This window comes from Trachurus trachurus, assembly GCF_905171665.1.
Source record: "Trachurus trachurus genome assembly, chromosome: 20".
NCBI classification, from domain to species: Eukaryota; Metazoa; Chordata; class Actinopteri; order Carangiformes; family Carangidae; genus Trachurus; species Trachurus trachurus.
Genome location: NC_139911.1, coordinates 11,930,988 through 11,949,502, shown reverse-complemented (window position 1 = coordinate 11,949,502; position 18,515 = coordinate 11,930,988). Strand labels below are relative to the sequence as shown.

At 42.4% G+C, this 18,515-nt stretch overlaps 1 protein-coding gene and 1 long non-coding RNA gene across 2 annotated transcripts in view; both read left to right on the top strand.

Annotated features, from left to right (window-relative positions):
• prex2 (phosphatidylinositol-3,4,5-trisphosphate-dependent Rac exchange factor 2) overlaps positions 1-18,515 on the top strand; it is an 89,995-nt gene that overhangs the window by 40,958 nt on the left and 30,522 nt on the right. Inside the window, exons 16-27 of the mRNA XM_083995650.1 lie at positions 346-488; positions 838-930; positions 1,885-2,033; positions 2,122-2,207; positions 4,358-4,494; positions 5,999-6,116; positions 6,781-6,965; positions 8,689-8,850; positions 14,094-14,316; positions 14,463-14,670; positions 17,983-18,162; positions 18,297-18,391. Coding sequence (XP_083851776.1) covers positions 346-488; positions 838-930; positions 1,885-2,033; positions 2,122-2,207; positions 4,358-4,494; positions 5,999-6,116; positions 6,781-6,965; positions 8,689-8,850; positions 14,094-14,316; positions 14,463-14,670; positions 17,983-18,162; positions 18,297-18,391 — 1,779 coding nt within the window. The remainder of the gene's footprint in view (positions 1-345; positions 489-837; positions 931-1,884; positions 2,034-2,121; positions 2,208-4,357; positions 4,495-5,998; positions 6,117-6,780; positions 6,966-8,688; positions 8,851-14,093; positions 14,317-14,462; positions 14,671-17,982; positions 18,163-18,296; positions 18,392-18,515) is intronic.
• LOC311003791 lies at positions 10,795-11,546 on the top strand. The gene is made up of 2 exons (XR_014596282.1): positions 10,795-10,926; positions 11,415-11,546. It is a non-coding gene; the product is annotated as an uncharacterized lncRNA (long non-coding RNA).

Below are 18,515 nucleotides of genomic sequence, written 5' to 3'. Positions count from 1 at the left end.
GCTGTTAAAAAGTCAAATTTGATACCCCTAATATTGAATGTTTTTACGCATATACATTTACATTTACTGGTTTGCAACTCTTTTTTCTGTATTCTAGAAATGTTATACCTTGTCTGAATTCATTTCAATTTTCAATTTGCCAAGTCTGCAGAATTTGTTTTCAAAGTTACATAATGGTTTTGAAATATGGTGCATTCATTATAAATTGGCTACTCTATAATAGTGCAGTATGCATTTGAATATTGGTGAAAAACATGTGTCGTGCATGATCAGAAGTTCTGCAAGTTTCTCTTCAGGCGTTAGTCCATTTATTTACATTCATGACTTTGTTTTTTTCTCCTTCAGTGTTGGAAAAGAGCGAATTCAAGGACGAGCCCTTGCTGTTTCGTTTCTTTGCGGATGAGGAGATGGAGGGCTCCAACACCAAACACAAACCCATGAAGCATGACCTGAAAATAGTGGAGAATGTCATCTCCAAGTCTCTCCTGGTGAGCTCTCACTTGCAGTGCTCCTCGGTGGCTTATTGATTCATTAGCTCCAGTCTGTCTAATAGGCTCTGACTTTGCTACAGTATATTGTCCTCACAACTCGGAAGAATCCAAAGGCACAGTAAATCATTTTGAAACACATGGCAGCGAGAAGGAAAAGTCATAACACTGCAAAAGTCCATTTTATACCTCAGTAAGCATTCTTTTCAGAGGAGTGAGCAAATACTACCGTAGCTGCTATCTCTGTGTACCAGTATCCTCGCTTGGTGTTTGTGTTTGTGCTCTGTGAGAATGGTCTCGGTGTGCTGCTTTGGGGGGTTTTGATGATTTTAGACATGTCATTTCCCAGATAAGACCCAGTGATGGTGGCTATGGCTTCACCCTGGAGGAGAGAAACAGAGTGCCCATCATCAAATCTGTGGAGAAGGGCTCTCCAGCTGAGGTGAGGAATCACAACCGGTGACACTGGAAAGTTGGTGACGAAGACAAAAGTTTTGACTTAAGAACCAGTGACGTTTTTTTGGGACCACATTGAGCACAACGATTTCATTGCATTGATTGAATTGAAAATGCTTTTAACTCTGCTGGAACCAAGTCCTTACTAAATGGATTTACATATTGTACAGTTATGAGTAAGTCTGTGTAATCTCTGCTGTAACATGGTGGGGCTCAGGCTCCACGGGTGGTTTTTGGCGTCACGGTGGTTCAGTGCATCCGCTTTGTAATTCAGCATCATTCTGCTGCGTTTGAGTTTGTTTCCCGCAAATTATTCTACAAAGCTTCGATTCCCTTACAGCAGATGAACTCCCGTCAGCAGAAGCCTCTGTAGTTAAAATGTGGTTCTATCATCAGACATGAAAAAATATCAACCTCCCCACTCTTTGCTCCGAAGCTAAACCTGCTTCACAGTGATGGACACTGATGCTAACATTGGGGGCGTTTTTCGTGCAGGAGTAGAGCGCATTAAAGGCTGCCATGTTTTTGAGGTCTCTTTTGGTGTTTAGCTTTGATCTGCTAGATGAAAATGGGACAGAGGAGTTTGAAGGCAAAATGTGATCATTTGGAGCGCATGACCCATAATTCCCTCCAGCCCTGAAGTAGCACTGGAAGGTCTGGATTGCATAGAGAGTGGCATTGTATGCATTAGCTTTTAAATATTCAATCTGAAATCCACAACAGGAACCAGCTGTTGATGAAAGTTCTCCTATATTGTCTCCAATGAATGGGACTATATATATGCTCTTTTGTGTCATGTGTTGAAATCCTTTAGGAATAAAACAAAAAAAAGTATACATCAAACATTCTGTTTTATGTTAAAACGAATGCCTGGCAATACTTTTTTTTTTATTTTATTTTTTTTAGAATTTTACTATTATCTGTTGTATTTTATTTTAAGATGGCTGGCCTTGAGGTGGGGAAGAAGTTGTTTGCTATAAATGGAGACCTGGTGTTCCTCAGGCCTTTCCCTGAAGTAGAAGCTCTCCTCAGGCAATGCTTTAACAGCAAGGGACCGCTCAGGGTGCTGGTCAGCACTAAACCAAGAGAGTAAGTCAGACCTGTGTATCCATGCCGTCAAATGTGTCTAATGGTCTGCATTTATCAGCGTGATGAATTGACTTTCGTCCTCTTCCAGGACGGTAAAGATCCCAGACTCAGCTGATGGGCTCGGGTTCCAGATCCGGGGCTTTGGTCCATCTGTGGTCCATGCTGTTGGGAGAGGTAAGAGAGCACCGCCTCCACCACTTGGACTGTCTGGCTTCATCAGCAATACTCTTCACATCAACTCTCTGTTATTGTGGCACAGCTGGCAAGCAGCTGCCACGCCAGTCTGTGGGGGTGTGCGTGACTTGGCCACGAGAGGCCAATTTCCCCCCCCCTCCTCCTCCTCATGCTCTTCATATGGCTCAGCTGGTTTTTTGAATGGTGCAGAGAATTAGCTGGTTATCAGTCATTTTCCACATCACAATGATTGCCATGTACCTACTCGCATTTTTTCTCAACAGTTCAATTTCTCTGTGTAATGGAGAAGTGGTCTGCATTTTTTTTTCTGGGTCCAAAGAGTACCTCTTTCCCTCCTGTTACCTAACACCGCATGTTTAGTAGCGCTGCTATCAGGGCTGGCACAAGATATGGTACAATCAGAAAATAATCCACGGCCTTGTCTGGCTGTTCTCAGGGGAATTGAAACTTGTTTTTTTCCCTTAAGCAATCTTAGTGGGATAGGAGGGTAGAAATGTGCTGGGTATGTGTCTCCATGTGTGTGAGTGTGTGTGTGTGTGCGCGCATTTTGTTAGCTTCATGGTGTGGTTGCCTGGGAACCTGCTGTGTGTCCTAGTCGATGCTCTGATCTGCCGAGACAAAGCTGATGATGTAGGAGGTGTCTAATCCCTTGGATTGTCATAACAGCTGCTGTCCCCTGGTGTCTGGGGTCAACGGGAGCAGGTAATGCCAATTAGAGCCAGACGAACTGAGAGTAGGAGGAGGTAACACAGAACTTCAGGCGACTGGCCACTGCATTGTTATTCTTCTCCATTGGCACTGTTGGTGGTCAGTCTATCACTTTGAAACAAAATGATCCCTTCACTTTTTCTCTACTGCCACCATGCAGGTGCCATTTGTAGTTTTAAGTAACGTATGTCTTCAAAACCATTCAGTGGGTTGTTGTTGAGTTTTTGGTTCATTATCGTTCTAATGCTAAAGTAGCATTTAGCTTAAGCACAGCTAAACAGAGCTTCTATAATGGCTATAGCAGTGGGTCCCACCTTTTTTTGGACTGTGACCCCATTTTGACATTTCTGGCGACCCCCCATCACGTGACGGCTGTCAATCAAGATGCGCCAACTCAGATAATTTTATATGCTGCATTTTATTTGAACTCGATTTATAGTCAAGAATGTGAAAGTATAGAATACAGTTGTTTAAGATTGTGCGTGGTATTTTTTATCATAATTTTGAAATAATAATAAGTTAAAAAATATATTTTTATCAGTAATTCTCTTTTACTAGGCATTTCAGGCGACCCCATTTGAATTCCAGGCAACCCCAGGGTTGAAAAACACTGGGCTATAGACTCGGTCTTCTTCGATATTTAGCAATAATAATAAAAAAACAAACAAACATGTAATTTGTGTAAATCTGTAAATGTTTCATTACAAAAATTAGCTTTTAAACAGACAAACTAAAGCTCAAAGTATCCAACACTGATATGTCAGTTTCTGAAATAAAAAGTGAAGAGCAGAGCTGCAGGTCTATAGTAGTAGTGTGAATGTTAGAGTTTGTTGTGTCCCTGCAGTCTGAACAGTCTCCATCGTGTCTGCTGTGTTGCTCTGTAGCCTGTTATCCTGTTCTGGTACAGCAGACCTGTCCGTTGATTTACCTTCTCCCTGAGACACTTAAAAAACTACTGCAGAATGAATTCACTTTTTTTTGCATGAGCAGTGGTCTATATAGTAAAGTGAGATATTCATAGTTTAAGGAGCTATGAAAACAATCGGTAGGAATATTTAGTCTGCCATTCACTTCCCTCAGATAGCTGTAAACCTTGAGGTTCTCTCATGGTTGGAATCACATCCCTCAGAGAGGCCCTTGCCTACCCCAGATAAACAACTTCCCTCCTCTCCAGCTCTCCTTCACACTCCTGAGCTGCCAAAACAGGAAACAAAGTTGTAAATACAAAGACAGAAAAAAAGGAATGTTGTTCAACCCAATTTTGTGTACAGGATGTGGAAGATGCATCGTTTTTTTTATTTGTTTTTGGTGGGGTTGTGCTGGTGTTTGTTTCAGTGCACCTGCGTGATAGTGTGCTCTGTGGCTGTTGCCCTTGACGACTCTCTCTCTGCTCTCTTTCACTTGTCTCCGTCTCACGCCAGGCACGGTAGCAGCCACCGCTGGCCTCCACCCGGGCCAGTGCATCATCAAGGTGAACGGCATCAACGTGAGCAAGGAGAGCCACGCAAGCGTCATCGCACATGTCACCGCATGCAGGAAGTACCGCAGACCCACACAGGTGAGACGGGAGGAGAAGACAGGAAAGGGAAACCGATAATTTAACTCCAATTCTACTGCACTGTTACAAGCACCATTAGAAACTTATGAAAATAATACAGTTCCCTGACGAATTGGTTTCTCCAATTATATTTGATTTAATATGTTATCAAGGTTTTGGCCTTTGCAAAGATTACTTACTGGAGGTCAGCCTTTCATTTCCCATGACCTCACTGGTAGAAAGTTAAGATAATTTGAATTACACACTCCTTGATGTGAGAGTTATGCAATGAAACTAGAGGGGGGAGAAGTGTGGGAGATCATAAAAAATCAAAAGGAACAAAAAGGCAAGGACTAGTTGACCGTGAGAACCAAATTGCAGACAGACCTCCTAGCTCCCGTTTACCTTCATATCTCTCTCTCTCTCTTTCTCTCTGACGCCATCTTTCCTTGTCTTGGGTCATTACGCAGAAATAATAGTAGTTTTGGCTCCTCCAGCTCTGACCCCTGGCTCACAGTGGTGGGGCCTGCTGTGGGAGACTGGCAGGCTGCAGGGAGAGGTGGGAAAGGATCTGGGGGTGGCTGGCGCTCGGGGTGGGTGAAAGTGCTGGAGGGACGGAGGGAGGAGAAAGACGGAGGGGGGACCGGGGAACTTGCTCGCCCTTTATTTTTTCCCAGCAGTTGACAGGAGGCAAGTGTTTGAGGAGAGAACAATCTTCTGAGTCCACCTGTTGAAGGTGGGAAACTGTGTGAGAATAGAAACCCAAGGGTATGTGTGTGTGGTGTGAGTTAGTGTAGTGTGTCACTTTAATTGAGTCCCATTGGGATTTGAGGCTTAATGAAGCACTACAAGGTTCCAGCACTACTGGAGATCTGGTTTACATCAATTATGGACACTGAGGAACCACCCTCTCTTTCTCTGTCTTGTTCAGTGTGTGTGTGTGTGTGTGTGTGTGTGTGTGTGTGTGTGTGTGTGTGTGTGTGTGTGTGTGTGTGTGTGTGTGTGTGTGTGTGTGTGTGTGTGTGTGTGTGTGTGTGGTTGGGTTGTATACTAGGAGACCACAGCCCAGTAGGCAGGCACAGCATGTAACCTTGGCAGGAAACCCACTGTGGGTTTGGGTGTGGAGAGGCGAGAACAGACAGACAGATACACGGACACACACATACACTGACATACGCACACATGCACGCACACACCCACTCCACAGTTTGTTGTGTTCAGTTTTATTTCTTTTCTTCCATCTTTCTAGTAAGAGAAATGGTACCTTCTAGCAACTAGAACACGTTGGATATGAGAAACGCTACGCTACAATCAATTTGTGTTGACAGTTGTGTGGGTGTGTACTGTAATGGTTGCAATTGATTAAATGTGAGTGAAAACACACAGTTCAATATAAGTTCAGTGTCAAAAAAGACATTTGATAGAGGAAGAAAACATTACGTCTCAACTGTTTTTGAACTTTCATGGTGCCAAAGGATCAACTTTTAAATATATGCAATTGTTGTATTTTTTTTTCCCAATGCAGCAAGATACTATAAAATGGGTTTACAACAACAGTGAAAGCGCCCAAGAGGACAACCAGAAAACTAACCAGAAACCCACCACAGAGGAGAACGGTGACGGCTTTGAGTGCAAAGTAGAAGGTGACCACACTCGCACATACACATTCACTAGTGACTACATGGGAATTACTCATCTGGGGAGGGAAAAAAAGAGGTTCAAGGCGTCCGTGGATGTAACACAGGCTTGTTCACTAACCCACCGCCTGCTCCAGTTAACAAGTCAGACACTGCTCCAAACAGGCTCATCTGGAGTGCGTTAGTCTGAGAACAGCCGCCTCCTCCGGCTCATCAAGTGTTAATTCCCCCCTGCAATTTATGGATCCCAACAAGAAAGTAAAACAGGAAAGCTATTCCCTTCATACCAAACAGCTCCGGAGCCGGATTTATTGCCCATATTAAGTCATTGCGTTAACATAGGGCCGGTTAACTTAATGCTCTAGGAATTGCTCATCATTTGTGGGGAGATGGAAGAAAGCCATGAGCAGAGGGTCTTTCCTTGAAATGGAGTGCAGATCCGGTGGTCTCAGACCTCCTACACAGCCGCAGAGTGCAAAGATGACGAGAACACTTGCAACACAGTTACCACACATTTTGCACTTGAGAAAGGGGATTATTTGTGTTTATCACAGAACATAATCACCACATCATTTTCAGGATTTGTGCCTCTGTGCTGCCGTGTCTGCACGTTAACAGAAATCTGTTTCACCGCGGTCTCTTTCGCTCTTCTTTGTTTCTACCATCTCAGAGGTGATGGACAAATTCAACACCATAGCCATCATTGACGGGAAGAAGGACCACGTGAGTCTGACGGTAGACAACGTCCACCTGGAGTACGGAGTGGTGTATGAATACGACAGCACGGCTGGCATGAAGTGTCACGTGATGGAAAAGATGGTTGAACCCAAGGGATTCTTCAGTCTCACTGCAAAGGTATTCCAAAAGTTATGTTGGGTAATTCTTTGTCATCTGGACTTTAATTTGGTGGTTGATTGGATGTTGGTTTAATTCTGTGGGATTTAGACAATTTATTTTTGAAAACAGCAATGCTGCTAATTCATTCATTTTGATCTGTTTGGTCCAACCAGCAAAGCTTCAGATGAACTTTGTTGTTGTTATTTGGTGATGTGGCACTGTGGTAATTTCCCTGAATTGCTAATTTTCACAATAAAAGCACAAAATATTTGCACTTTCCCCTCAATTGGATGTGCTGTCTTACCAAGGGAGGCCCTGTGTCAAAACCTAGTTTTAAATCTCATCGAACGTGTTGTTCAACTAATGACAGCTACTTTTGTCAGAATTTGTGAAGCAAACTTTGTTGTTCAGGCCATGACATTATGCAAACAGTTGCACTCCCAGATGCCTGTGGTTAAAAGACTTAGAGAGACAAAAGGAAAGTTTTATTACCTTTCAAGGGATTTATATTGCTGTCTGTGTTCATCACCTCAGAGCTGCGCCTTACTTGAAAAATAATAAACAAACCAGACAATGCTTTTGTTTCGCAACAGGATACACAGGAGCAGTAAGCTTATTGGGTGGAAGTGAAAGTCTCACTAGGATTTGCAATCATTTCAAATTCTGACTTTTTAATTCGAAAGAACTCTGTCATATTATTTTTCATCAAATTTAAAAGGATGCACAAATTGCACATGTATTTTTGTCTTGGAGTTCTTCAGTACAGAGACAGCCACTAAGCCCTCCTGCTGTGTAGATTGAGGGGGTTGATGCTAGTTAAAACTGACAGCTATATTTTCGTCATATTAGTTCCCAGCTGTGTTAAGTGCATGCTTTTTACATCCCGGCGGTGGTGTTCACAGAACGATCATCATTGATTTAAGACATGCAGAGGAGAGAGTATTCGCTCAGACATAGATGTGTGCATGCTGGGGTGGAAAAATCAAAAGCGGTTTGCAGCAGCTTACTGCCAAATTTCATGATGAACGACATTTCTCTCTTTTATTGTGAATTAGCAGTGGTCCTAAGTTTGTTTCATGTCTTAGGCGGATGTGGATTTACAGTACTTGTTTTCTGAAGTCTTAAAAACCACCATACTAAATGAAGTCCAGCGACATGCACAAAAATAAAACTTCTATCCGGCTGTGACTGTAAGTAGTTTCCCATTTCGTCAAAGTGAAAGCAGTTGTGGTATTATTATAAACATCTGCCGCAGCCGTCCATATTGTCCACAGAGATCTGTGTGATGTTGAATTTTAATATCACCAGCTCTGTCGGGGTGCGCATGCAGGTTTTCTTGTGCTTCAGTCTCTTCCTGCTGTTGCATTTCCTCCCCTGCTTTTCTCTCTCCTCCACTGGGTAACTCATTAATATGGCTCAGGGATTTGCATCTATCTTCCTGCTCCTATCTCATCTCTGATCTTGGGAGTCAGTCTACATGCATATGTACAGCATATGTATCACAATCTTGGTCTATCTCAGTGGATGGATTTATGAATAGCACATGGAAATTTTGGACATGCAAATTTAACTTCTCATGAAATTCTGCAGCAAAATCAAACCATCCAGCCAAATTGTATTTTTTTATTTGCCAATGGAAAAAAAAAATCTTGGTTCTTCTTTTACTTGCTGCAGAAGGGATTTTTGGATTGACACTGGCATATGAGTTAGACTTCCCTGTCTTTGCCCTTTCTCTGACCAGATCCTGGAGGCGCTGGCGCGTAATGATGACACGCTGGTGCAGATGTGTGGCAGGTTGAGTTCTAGCTGTGATGTGATCCCGGAGGAGCTGCAGGTGCGCTTCAGTGCCATGTGCGGTGACAGGGTGGAGCACATTAATCGGCGCATCACCAACTACAGGAAGGTAACTCATCCCGAGCTGCTCTGCTGACAGTTGACGAGACCTTTCGTCAGTCTCTCTGTTCCGGATGATATTTCTTCTCCACCATGAGCTGCATAAGTATATTTTCACACAGCTTAAAATTGACTCTGTCTACTGCAATTCTCTGTAGACTGACAATAATAGAAACAGGATGCAGCTGGTGTAGAAAAACCACTTTTACATAATTTTCACTGCTGAATCAATCCAGCATGGATACACTGCAACAGAACCTATGTAACCTCCACTGCACACTGGCTGTGATTGAAGAGAATCACCTTCATGTTCTGTATGACCTGGGAAAGCGGAGAAAACCCATTGAAAGCATCAATGTCCTTGGTCGTGTGACGACATCAACATGTCAGAGAGCATGAGTCCGATGACACACTGCAAACTAGTTGAACCCGAAGCACAACAGCGTCTTCAAAATGTAATCACTGCTCACTGACCTGCAAACGAAGAAGAAATATTTATCCAAGAGGTCCGTCACTGACTTGCACACTTATCACTGAGTGTGCGAATGTCTGCCATATGTAGTATTATCTAGTGCGTATTTTGCAATTAGGTTACAACCAGAGTATTTTCATCACTTTTCATTCACATCTGCAAGCATGTGTCTATAGGCAAAACATCCTAATGCGTGCAAGTGTGCATGAGAGAGAGAGGGGGGAAAAGATCTGACTCAACATTAGCGTGGGCCTTGGATTAATTACCAGTCACTTATAAATAGCCATGCAAAGCCACAGCCAGGATTTTGTTGTGTAACATCCCCTCCTGCACTGGAGCATTCCTTCTCAGACCCCTCGAGAGAAAGGACATAGGGGGGGTTGAAAGAGGAAGAATGAGAGAAGGAGCAAAAAATGTAGACGGTGCAAGAATGAAGGACAGAAGAAAGATGGACAGTAAGACAGAGCAGAAAGTGATGATAACATAGGGCCTGAAAGTAAGGGTCCACAAACCCTCTAGGGCCTGAGAGAGAGATGTGGTGAGATGTTTTATCATGAGAAGGTCAGCTCACGGTCCATCTGGACCATATCAACTCAATACTGCAACTATTCCAGATAACCGAGTGGATGTGTTTGGTTTTAGTCCCTCAGTTAACATATACATTGGTAACGCTTTATATTAAGGTCCTTGTAATAAGCATTAGTTAATAGGTAATAAGGCCCTTATAAGTGATTACAAGATGCTTATTAACATTATTATGCATTTATAAGACTATATATGTATTAATAGACTCATTATGATATAGTTAATAGCAGACTATAAGAGATTTATAATAACTTATAATAAACTTAGTTAACTGTTTGTTGATGCTTATGAACATTAATAAAATCCTTATGAGTATCTTATAATTGTTCATAATAACATTACAAACACATATATTGACTCAACTAGCCCAATCATTATGTCTTTATTAATCTTAAGGTCTGTGTAATAAGCGTTAGTTAATAGGTAATAAGGCTCTTATAAGTGCTAACAAGTATTAATAGTCTCATTATAATATAGTTAATAGCAGACTATAAGAGATTTATAATAACTTATAAGAAACTTGTTAACTGTTTGTTGATGCTTAAGAACATTAATAAAATCTTCATGAGTATCAATCTAACCATGATGTCTTTGTCATGCCTTTATTAATCTTTTTTTTGTTTGATTTATTAACATTATACTTTATTGCTCATCTATTATAAGTTTACTTGTTTACAGTAAACTGTGCTTTCTGCAGGTACTGGATCTAAAGCGAGAACAATGTCTTATTAAGGCTGATAAATATTTTATTATGCATTTGATTTTGGTTTTCAGAAAGGTGCGTCGGAGGAGAATTAGAGTTTCTTCTCACTTGAAACATTTTACCCTTTCGCTTTTATTTTGAAGGCAAACAGCAAAACCGGAAGTTCCGGTTTAAGCTAGCAGCTGATAGCTTAACACATGCCCATGTGTAAAATGGAGGTAGTTGCCCAACATTTCTGCCCCCGAGTAGAATTCAAACCCATTCTGGGCCTCGAAAAGAAGCAGCTGACGAGAGGAAGCGTTGTGAGACGGTGGATGACTCTTCTGGTAAGTTTAACTGCTGCTAACTTGTTAGTACAAACTCAAACATGCATAGCTAACGTTAGCCGAAGCTAGTGTAGAGCTAGCCGCCTCATGACTGTTGCTGCCCTACGGAAGCGCTCCTCTGTGTATCAGTGAGAACGTTTTTATATTAAAATGTAGTTTATTTTGTCTCCAGCTAGGCTTATATACATACAGTGTACATTGTCGAAATATATAACTTCTCTTTCGTTGTGCACCGTCTGATATGTTCTTGACACTTTTCTGTACCTGATAGCCTAGGCTACTTACTGCTGTGTACATTCAGCACAGTCATTTGAGTTTGAGTTTAATGAAATGTGCTACATTTAAAATGCTTGAAAATTCAACTGTAAAGTGTTATTGCAGGATATATCGTGACTTTTATTTTTATGTTTTTACATTTAAAAAAATGTCATTATGAAAACTCAGATGTAAATTTCCTCTATCCTCATTCTCTACCGACCCCTCCTCAGACTCCTCAAGCTCCTCAACCTCAGATGATGGCAAGAAGAAGAGGAAGAGGGAATTGCTTTTGATGCAAACAAGAGTGCAAAAGAGCAGCTGCGTTAAATGTTCAATGGAATTAAAAATTACAAAAAATAAAAGTGTACTTTTTTTTTCAAAGACCTGTTTTAGGTTATTTTTATACATTTTAAGTATAAAAATCATGTTGCACTTTGCAAAATTGCACTTTTTTGAGTTAAATTATGTTTTGTATAATATGCCTAAATGTTTTAAAGGTGCTTTCTACCTGTTTTAGGTGATTTAGATTTTTATACTGTACATTTTCAGTAAAATGTCTCTTTACTTGACAGCAATGAATAAAACAATGTTGGGCTTCACTGTTGAAACATTTGTATTACTATGCAATCTTTTCTTTACATTTCATCAACCTTGACCACATGTATTGTTCATTACAGATGTGGAAAATCATTGTTAACCATTAATGAATGCATTACAAAAGATTTATTAGACTTAATAAGGCATTGTTCTCGCTTTAGATCCAGTACCTGCAAAAAGCATAGTTAACTGTTAACAAGTGCATAGTTAACTGATAATAAGGGCATAATAATGCACAATAAAAATATTCATCAGCCTTAATAAGACATTGTTCTCGCTTTAGATCCAGTACCTGCAAAAAGCATAGTTAACTGTTAACAAGTGCATAGTTAACTGATAATAAGGGCATAATAATGCACAATAAAATATTTATCAGCCTTAATAAGACATTGTTCTCGCTTTAGATCCAGTACCTGCAAAAAGCATAGTTAACTGTTAACAAGTGCATTGTTAATTTATAATAGATGAGCAATAAAGTATATATTAATGTTAATAAATCAAACAAAAAAGATGAATAAAGGCATGACAAAGACATCATGGTTGGGCTACACTCAATGTGTTTGTAATGTTATTATGAACAATTATAAGATACTCATAAGGATCTTATTAATGTTCATAAGCATCAACAAACAGTTAACTAAGTTTATTATAAGTTATTATAAATCAATTATAGTCTGCTATTAACTATATTATAATGAGTCTATTAATACATATATAGTCTTATAAATGCATAATAATGTTAATAAGCATCTTGTAATCACTTATAAGAGCCTTATTACCTATTAACTAATGCTTATTACAAGGACCTTAATATAAAGCGTTACCTATACATTTTGTTATGCTTATGTTGCTGCCTAAGTTTCTAGAAACTGATCCGATGGTTTACAGCATCTGCTCTGTAACATTAAGACAGGATACAGGCCCTGTGATGGAGGGTTCAAGGAAAGTGCAACCAAATGTTGCAAAGGACTGAAATGTGTAAAATGTGCTGAATCAGCTCTGTTGGATTCAAGCGCTCCTTCAGGCTCCCTGCCGTGTATTGTGTTTTTCGTGGAGATGCTATCTCGCAGCACATTAAGGAAGTTTACCTTCACAGCGGGGTTGGAAGGAGTTACGTTATGTTCCTTCCTATAGCATTTAGCCACCCTGGAGGATATTTTCAATCACTTAACAGTGTATACAGGATGCATGTGATGTGAGCTTATCTGAAAGAATCTTTATTTAATTTGATACAACACCATTTCAGTCTAAAATGTGTTTGATATTAGTCACAGTTCCTGTGGAACAAATTCCAAACATGACCACACTTTCTGAAGGTTACTGAAGTTACAAATCAAATCACCAATAGTAGAATAAAACATATTTCCATCATATTGTCTTAATACATGATGATATGAGCTGCTATGCATCATGTTTAATTCAATTCATATCCATTTCAGTGATAAATGGTTATGTCAGGGTCTGGAGTTCGTCACATATGTGAGCAATGATGATGTTATATGTCTGTCTTCGCTCTTTGATTGGGTTAAATATTTGAGCTGCCACATAAAAAGGAGGGATGTCAAATATATTCAGTAATGAATATTTATGCATATCTTCCACCGCCTGCTGTCATATGTGTAACACAAAACAGTAGACTGGGTTGACAGATACTCTGTCCTCTTTATGTACGATTATATTCATACACAGTTCCCCATCATTGATCACTATTGTTTATTAACCAGTAATATCTTATGTTGGCCACCCACTGCAATTGTAGTGCAAAGTGTTGCTAGTACAGCATTAAAGCAGCTTTTTTCTAATGACATTAGCAGCTGTTTATTTTCCAGCTTAGAGAAGATTTCTGAGCTTTGCATCAAACTTAATTTCTTCACTTGGCAACACCTGTCTCCAGTGGTGGAAAGCAACGTCAGTGCTAACTCATGCCTATCATAGCTTTTCTAGGTTTCTAGGGTGTAGAAACCCTTCTCTGGATGTAGTTTTTGTCTTTGAAGACGTTTCGCCCCTTGTCCAAGTGGCGTCGTCAGTTCGTGTAGACTACGCTGGCTAGTCACACTGATGAAGCTACTTGGATAAAGGATGTCTTCAAAGACAAAAACTAAGTCAATTTGACTTGATTCAAATGCCTAGAGATGCCTTTGACCTGGACAATTAGGCAAAAATTTGCACAGACACTTTTCTTCTGTTGGCATTAGCACGCTAACCTGCTAGCTCCAACCTGTCCAACCTCGTTTTCCGATAGCGACTCACTGTAGCCTCCAGTTAGCCTTGAAGCTGTTGATGCTCAGGTGGCGTATTTCTGTCTTTATCAGTTTGCCAGGGTACTGAAGAACAGAGCATGGCCCACCTTTAAGCAGGCCAAAGCCAAGGTGTCCCCCCTCCACAGCAGCGACTTCTGCCCCACAAACTGCCATATTAACGTGATGGAGGTCTCCTACCCCAAAACCACCACCTCCCTGGGCAGTGCCTTTGGTGTGCAGCTGGACAACAGGAAGAACACGCTGGAGAAGGGAGGACGCAGCAGTGCTGAGCAGGGTGAGTTCAGAAGAGGAGGGAGGTTGCATAACAAGCATTTGCTCCGTGGAGTAATTTTCCATATTCATCTGCACCTGTTTTAAATTCCACACTTTCTTACCCGTGTTGTTTTTTTTTCCTGGCGTGCATTGCTTACATCCCCTCAGGTAAACTGAACCCCATGGTTAATGTCCAGCACACCATCACCACTATGGCTGCACCGTCGGGTCACAGCCTGGGCAGGACCGAGGGACACGGCCTTCGCTTTTTGCTCAGAGAGGACGACCTGCTCACCCTCGACGCTTACCAGAAACTGCTCTACAAACTCACCACTGTTGTCAAGGAGATGGAGACACACGGCGCCCATATTCACGAGTGAGTGGCTACATGTGAATAACGGTACACACGTTGCATGCATGTAGAGATGCAATTGTTTACTCGTTTCTCATTTGCAAAAATCCCTGCAAATCATTCCCATGTGAGACGGTGTTGTGTTTCATTAACTGGAGCTTGAGATTCATCTTTTCTAACACTTTCCCCCCCACAGCAAAACAAAGAGTGAAATTGATATTTTCAGAAACACTTCAGATCACTTTCTGTTTATGATGGCGAGCGATATCCTGCCACTGATTCTGTTTGACTTGATTTGAAATGTCCTGTGAAACCAGATTGCCTCATATAACAAGCAGTAACTTTAGCAGCCTGCGTGGTCAGTGTACTGCATCTGGCACTTGGCGGGCATACATTTTGGTCATTATTCTCGCACCTGTGTGTGTGTGTGTGTGTGTGTGTGTGTATGTGTGTGTCTTAGATCAGTGTTTCCTGCCTGGCCCCTTCTCTGTTCAGCATGGTCGGTGGGTTCATTGTCTGGAGGCACACGAGGCAACGGAAAGGAAATGGGAAACACTACACCATTCCTGCCTCCCCCATCCCCAAACAGGAAATACAGCCTCAATGAAGTAGAGGGCGTGTCACTAGGCCAGGTGCCCTCTGGAAATGCCATTCACTAACAATAGACCACCGATATGTTCAAGTGGAGTTGACAGAAGCGTACCTGAACACAACATAAACACACCACAAGAAACAAAGCCTCACCCCTCCAGTAGCTGTTAATAATCTATGGACATCTGACTGATTAGAATGAATGTGTGTGTGTTATGACTCTTCAGATGATCATTTGATTGATTAAGTCATTAGAAGTCTCCTCAGCTGTGGCGCCAGCATTCAGGGAATGACATTAAAAGTCTCAAGATGGAGCGGATCTGTCACCTGACCGCGGTAATAATGAGTGGAGTCCAAGCAGGATGCTTAATGACTCGGTCTGGACAAATTTTTTGTCTTGCTCCCGTCACTGCCAATTAGCGTCGCTGCATCCACGCGCATCCAAATGGCGCGAGACACGTCTGTTGGAGGAGGACGATGACCTTTACCGTCCGTTAGCTGCTCAGACGTGCACATGTGTTGTGTACACTGGTGCACGGTCCAGAATGAGCTGGTGAGCGTGGAGCTACAGTAGCAGCAGGCTGCTAGGCTGGATGGCATTGCTCTGACCGGTATGGGTGTGTTGAATCCTCCTGAGCTCTTCTCCATCCGATTAGTTCTGTGTGTTAAGCTGTTCTCTGGTGGCAGAGGGTCACTACTACTTTTTTATTGTTCCCACACTCCACCCTCCTCTCTCTGTGCTCCCTTAGTTCCTCTTTGTTCCGTCTTATTTCCTCTGCACACTGTCTGCACACGGAGTCACAGACATCCTTCACTCTCTGTGTCTCTTTCTCTTTCCGTGCTGGGTGTGTCTGACTTTGACAGTGCTAGTTCATAATGATGTAATAATGAACTGCAGCAGCCATATTTATAAGAGCTCTTTTGTATGTTTTTTTTTTTTATTTAAACACCACCATCCCCCCCCTTCCCCTCCACCGTCACCTCCCAACCCACTCGGTCACAACCCGGAGTTCAGGGAGGAAGTGTGCAGTACATTCATAGAAGATTAGAAATATCCTCAAGTAATTTAGGAAAAGAAAACAACTGGAGGTGGAATGATGTTGCATAATTTCTTGGCCGATTCCAGAGGAATCCATTTTGAGGCAGCGACCTGTGAACCTTTGTCTCGGAGGCCACAGACGAGGGGTCACAGCTGTGTGTGGACGTGCCCGGTGATGTGCTTTTATATCAAGACCTCCTCCCTTCCTGGATCAAATACCCAACAACGCACACCTCCCCCCCTTCTCTCTCTTTCCTCCCTACTTCCCTCCTACTTTTTCATATCTTTTCCTTATTCAGCGTGCATCATTAATAGCATCCCGGCGGCTGCCAGTGGTTTCTCAGCTGTTGGGTTCTCCACTTTATTTACCTCACTATAGATTAAAGAATTATGCAAATGCCCTGCTGTGAAGCTGCCTGATGCGAAGCTTTGTAATGCAGATGCACTTACAGATGCAATGAAGGCGATTGACGTCTAATGGTTTAATGTGTCGAAGTGGGTTAAAGAGCTTCCTGTGAGAGATTAAGAGATCTTTCTGATTGCTTGGAATAAGAACCGGTGTACTTTGGCCTGCTCTCGTTCTCTTGCCTCCTGTTTTTTCCCCTTTCTCTCTCTCTTTGTTAAAGCCCCTTCCCTGATCCGGTCATTGTTATCCTCTTTTGCTCTCTCCGTTCGTTTGCACCCCAAAGGCCCCAAACTGCGCTCACTTCTTTATTAACCCATAGCCAATCACAGAGCCTGGAGAGCTTCTCCATAGTGATGGAATGCCTCTCTCCTTTGCAGGGGCATTGTAGCGGCTCCTGGAGTGGACCATAATGAGGGCATCTCTGTGGCCCAGTCGGCCTGTGAATGGGTGGAAAGGGGGCCGATGGAGAGAGAGGAACGGTTGGGGGAGTGGGGGATTGAGAGGTGTTTAAAATCATAATGAGGCATAAAAATCTCAGATGCATTTGGGCAACACGAGGGAGACAGGTTGTTTATTTCACGCAAAGTATGAGTGGCCTCCAGCGGGCCCCTCCCCTCTGCCTCCACTTTGAAACGTCCTTAAGGCCAATGTTATGACACAATGGAAAATGTAAGCGGACACAAATTAAAATGAGCCTGAAATGTAAACAGACATCGCGTGTCAGAGTGTGTGCGTGGGGAGAGATCAAAAAAAGTCCGAGCCTAGCATTTATTGGAATATGGCTTTAAATGCCACCATGTGTTGCTGCAACTGTGAAAATATCCTGGCCGGCCTCTTCCTGCTCCTCTGATAGCCGCCTGATAGAACACAGACACAAGCAGGAACCAGCGAGAGGGGAGCTGATCTTTGCAGCCGAGTTGCAGCGTGTTGACACAGCTGCTCTGCGCTGCACGTTTTGACCTAATAACATGACGCGGATCCCTGATCGTCTGAAGCTGTTGGTGCGGAAGCCGAGCACAAACAGGTTGGGGTTTTGTTTGGCCCCCTCGGTCAGCTGTTGGAGCCCACACACCAGCCTACGCACATGAAGGCACTGACTGTACATATACATACTGCATGTGCAATTCACAATGTTACTGTGCCGGGAGACATACGTACATACCTTCCTGTGAAGCATTAGTCAGATCAAAGATGTTGTCGTTATCATGCTGTCTTCAGTGTTGGTGTTGGATGAATGCTGTCGCTGCTTTATGTAATCCCTCCTGTCTCTCTTTCTACCTCTTTCTTTCCCCCTCTTCAGCATTCTGTCGTCCATCACCCACCCGCCAGCGTCCGAGGCGAGGACCCCGGAAAGTTACATTTCTGCAGAGAGCGAGGGGGAGAAGGGGGAGCGCAACGGGAAGAAAGTGTGTTTTAATGTGGCAGGGGACGAGCAGGAGGACTCTGGACATGACACAATCAGCAACAGAGACTCATACAGGTAGAACTGGAGCTAAAGGTGGTTACATACTGCATATGATGCTGACTGTCAGGGACGATTCAATACTCTGTTTTATTAAATGGTCACAGTGGGAGTAAGTTGTGTCATAACCTGTTGTCCCCTTTTTTCATCAGTGACTGTAACAGCAACAGAAACTCAATTGCCTCCTTCACCAGCATCTGCAGCAGCCACTGTAGCTCCTATGTTCACAGTGACGAGATGGACTCAGGTACATGAATGCAACACACACATTTTTTTGCAGGTTATTTACCCTTAATTATGTTTATACAATATATGGCTACATTCAGTACACAGATGGGTACAATAATCCATAACCCTATTCAACCACATTG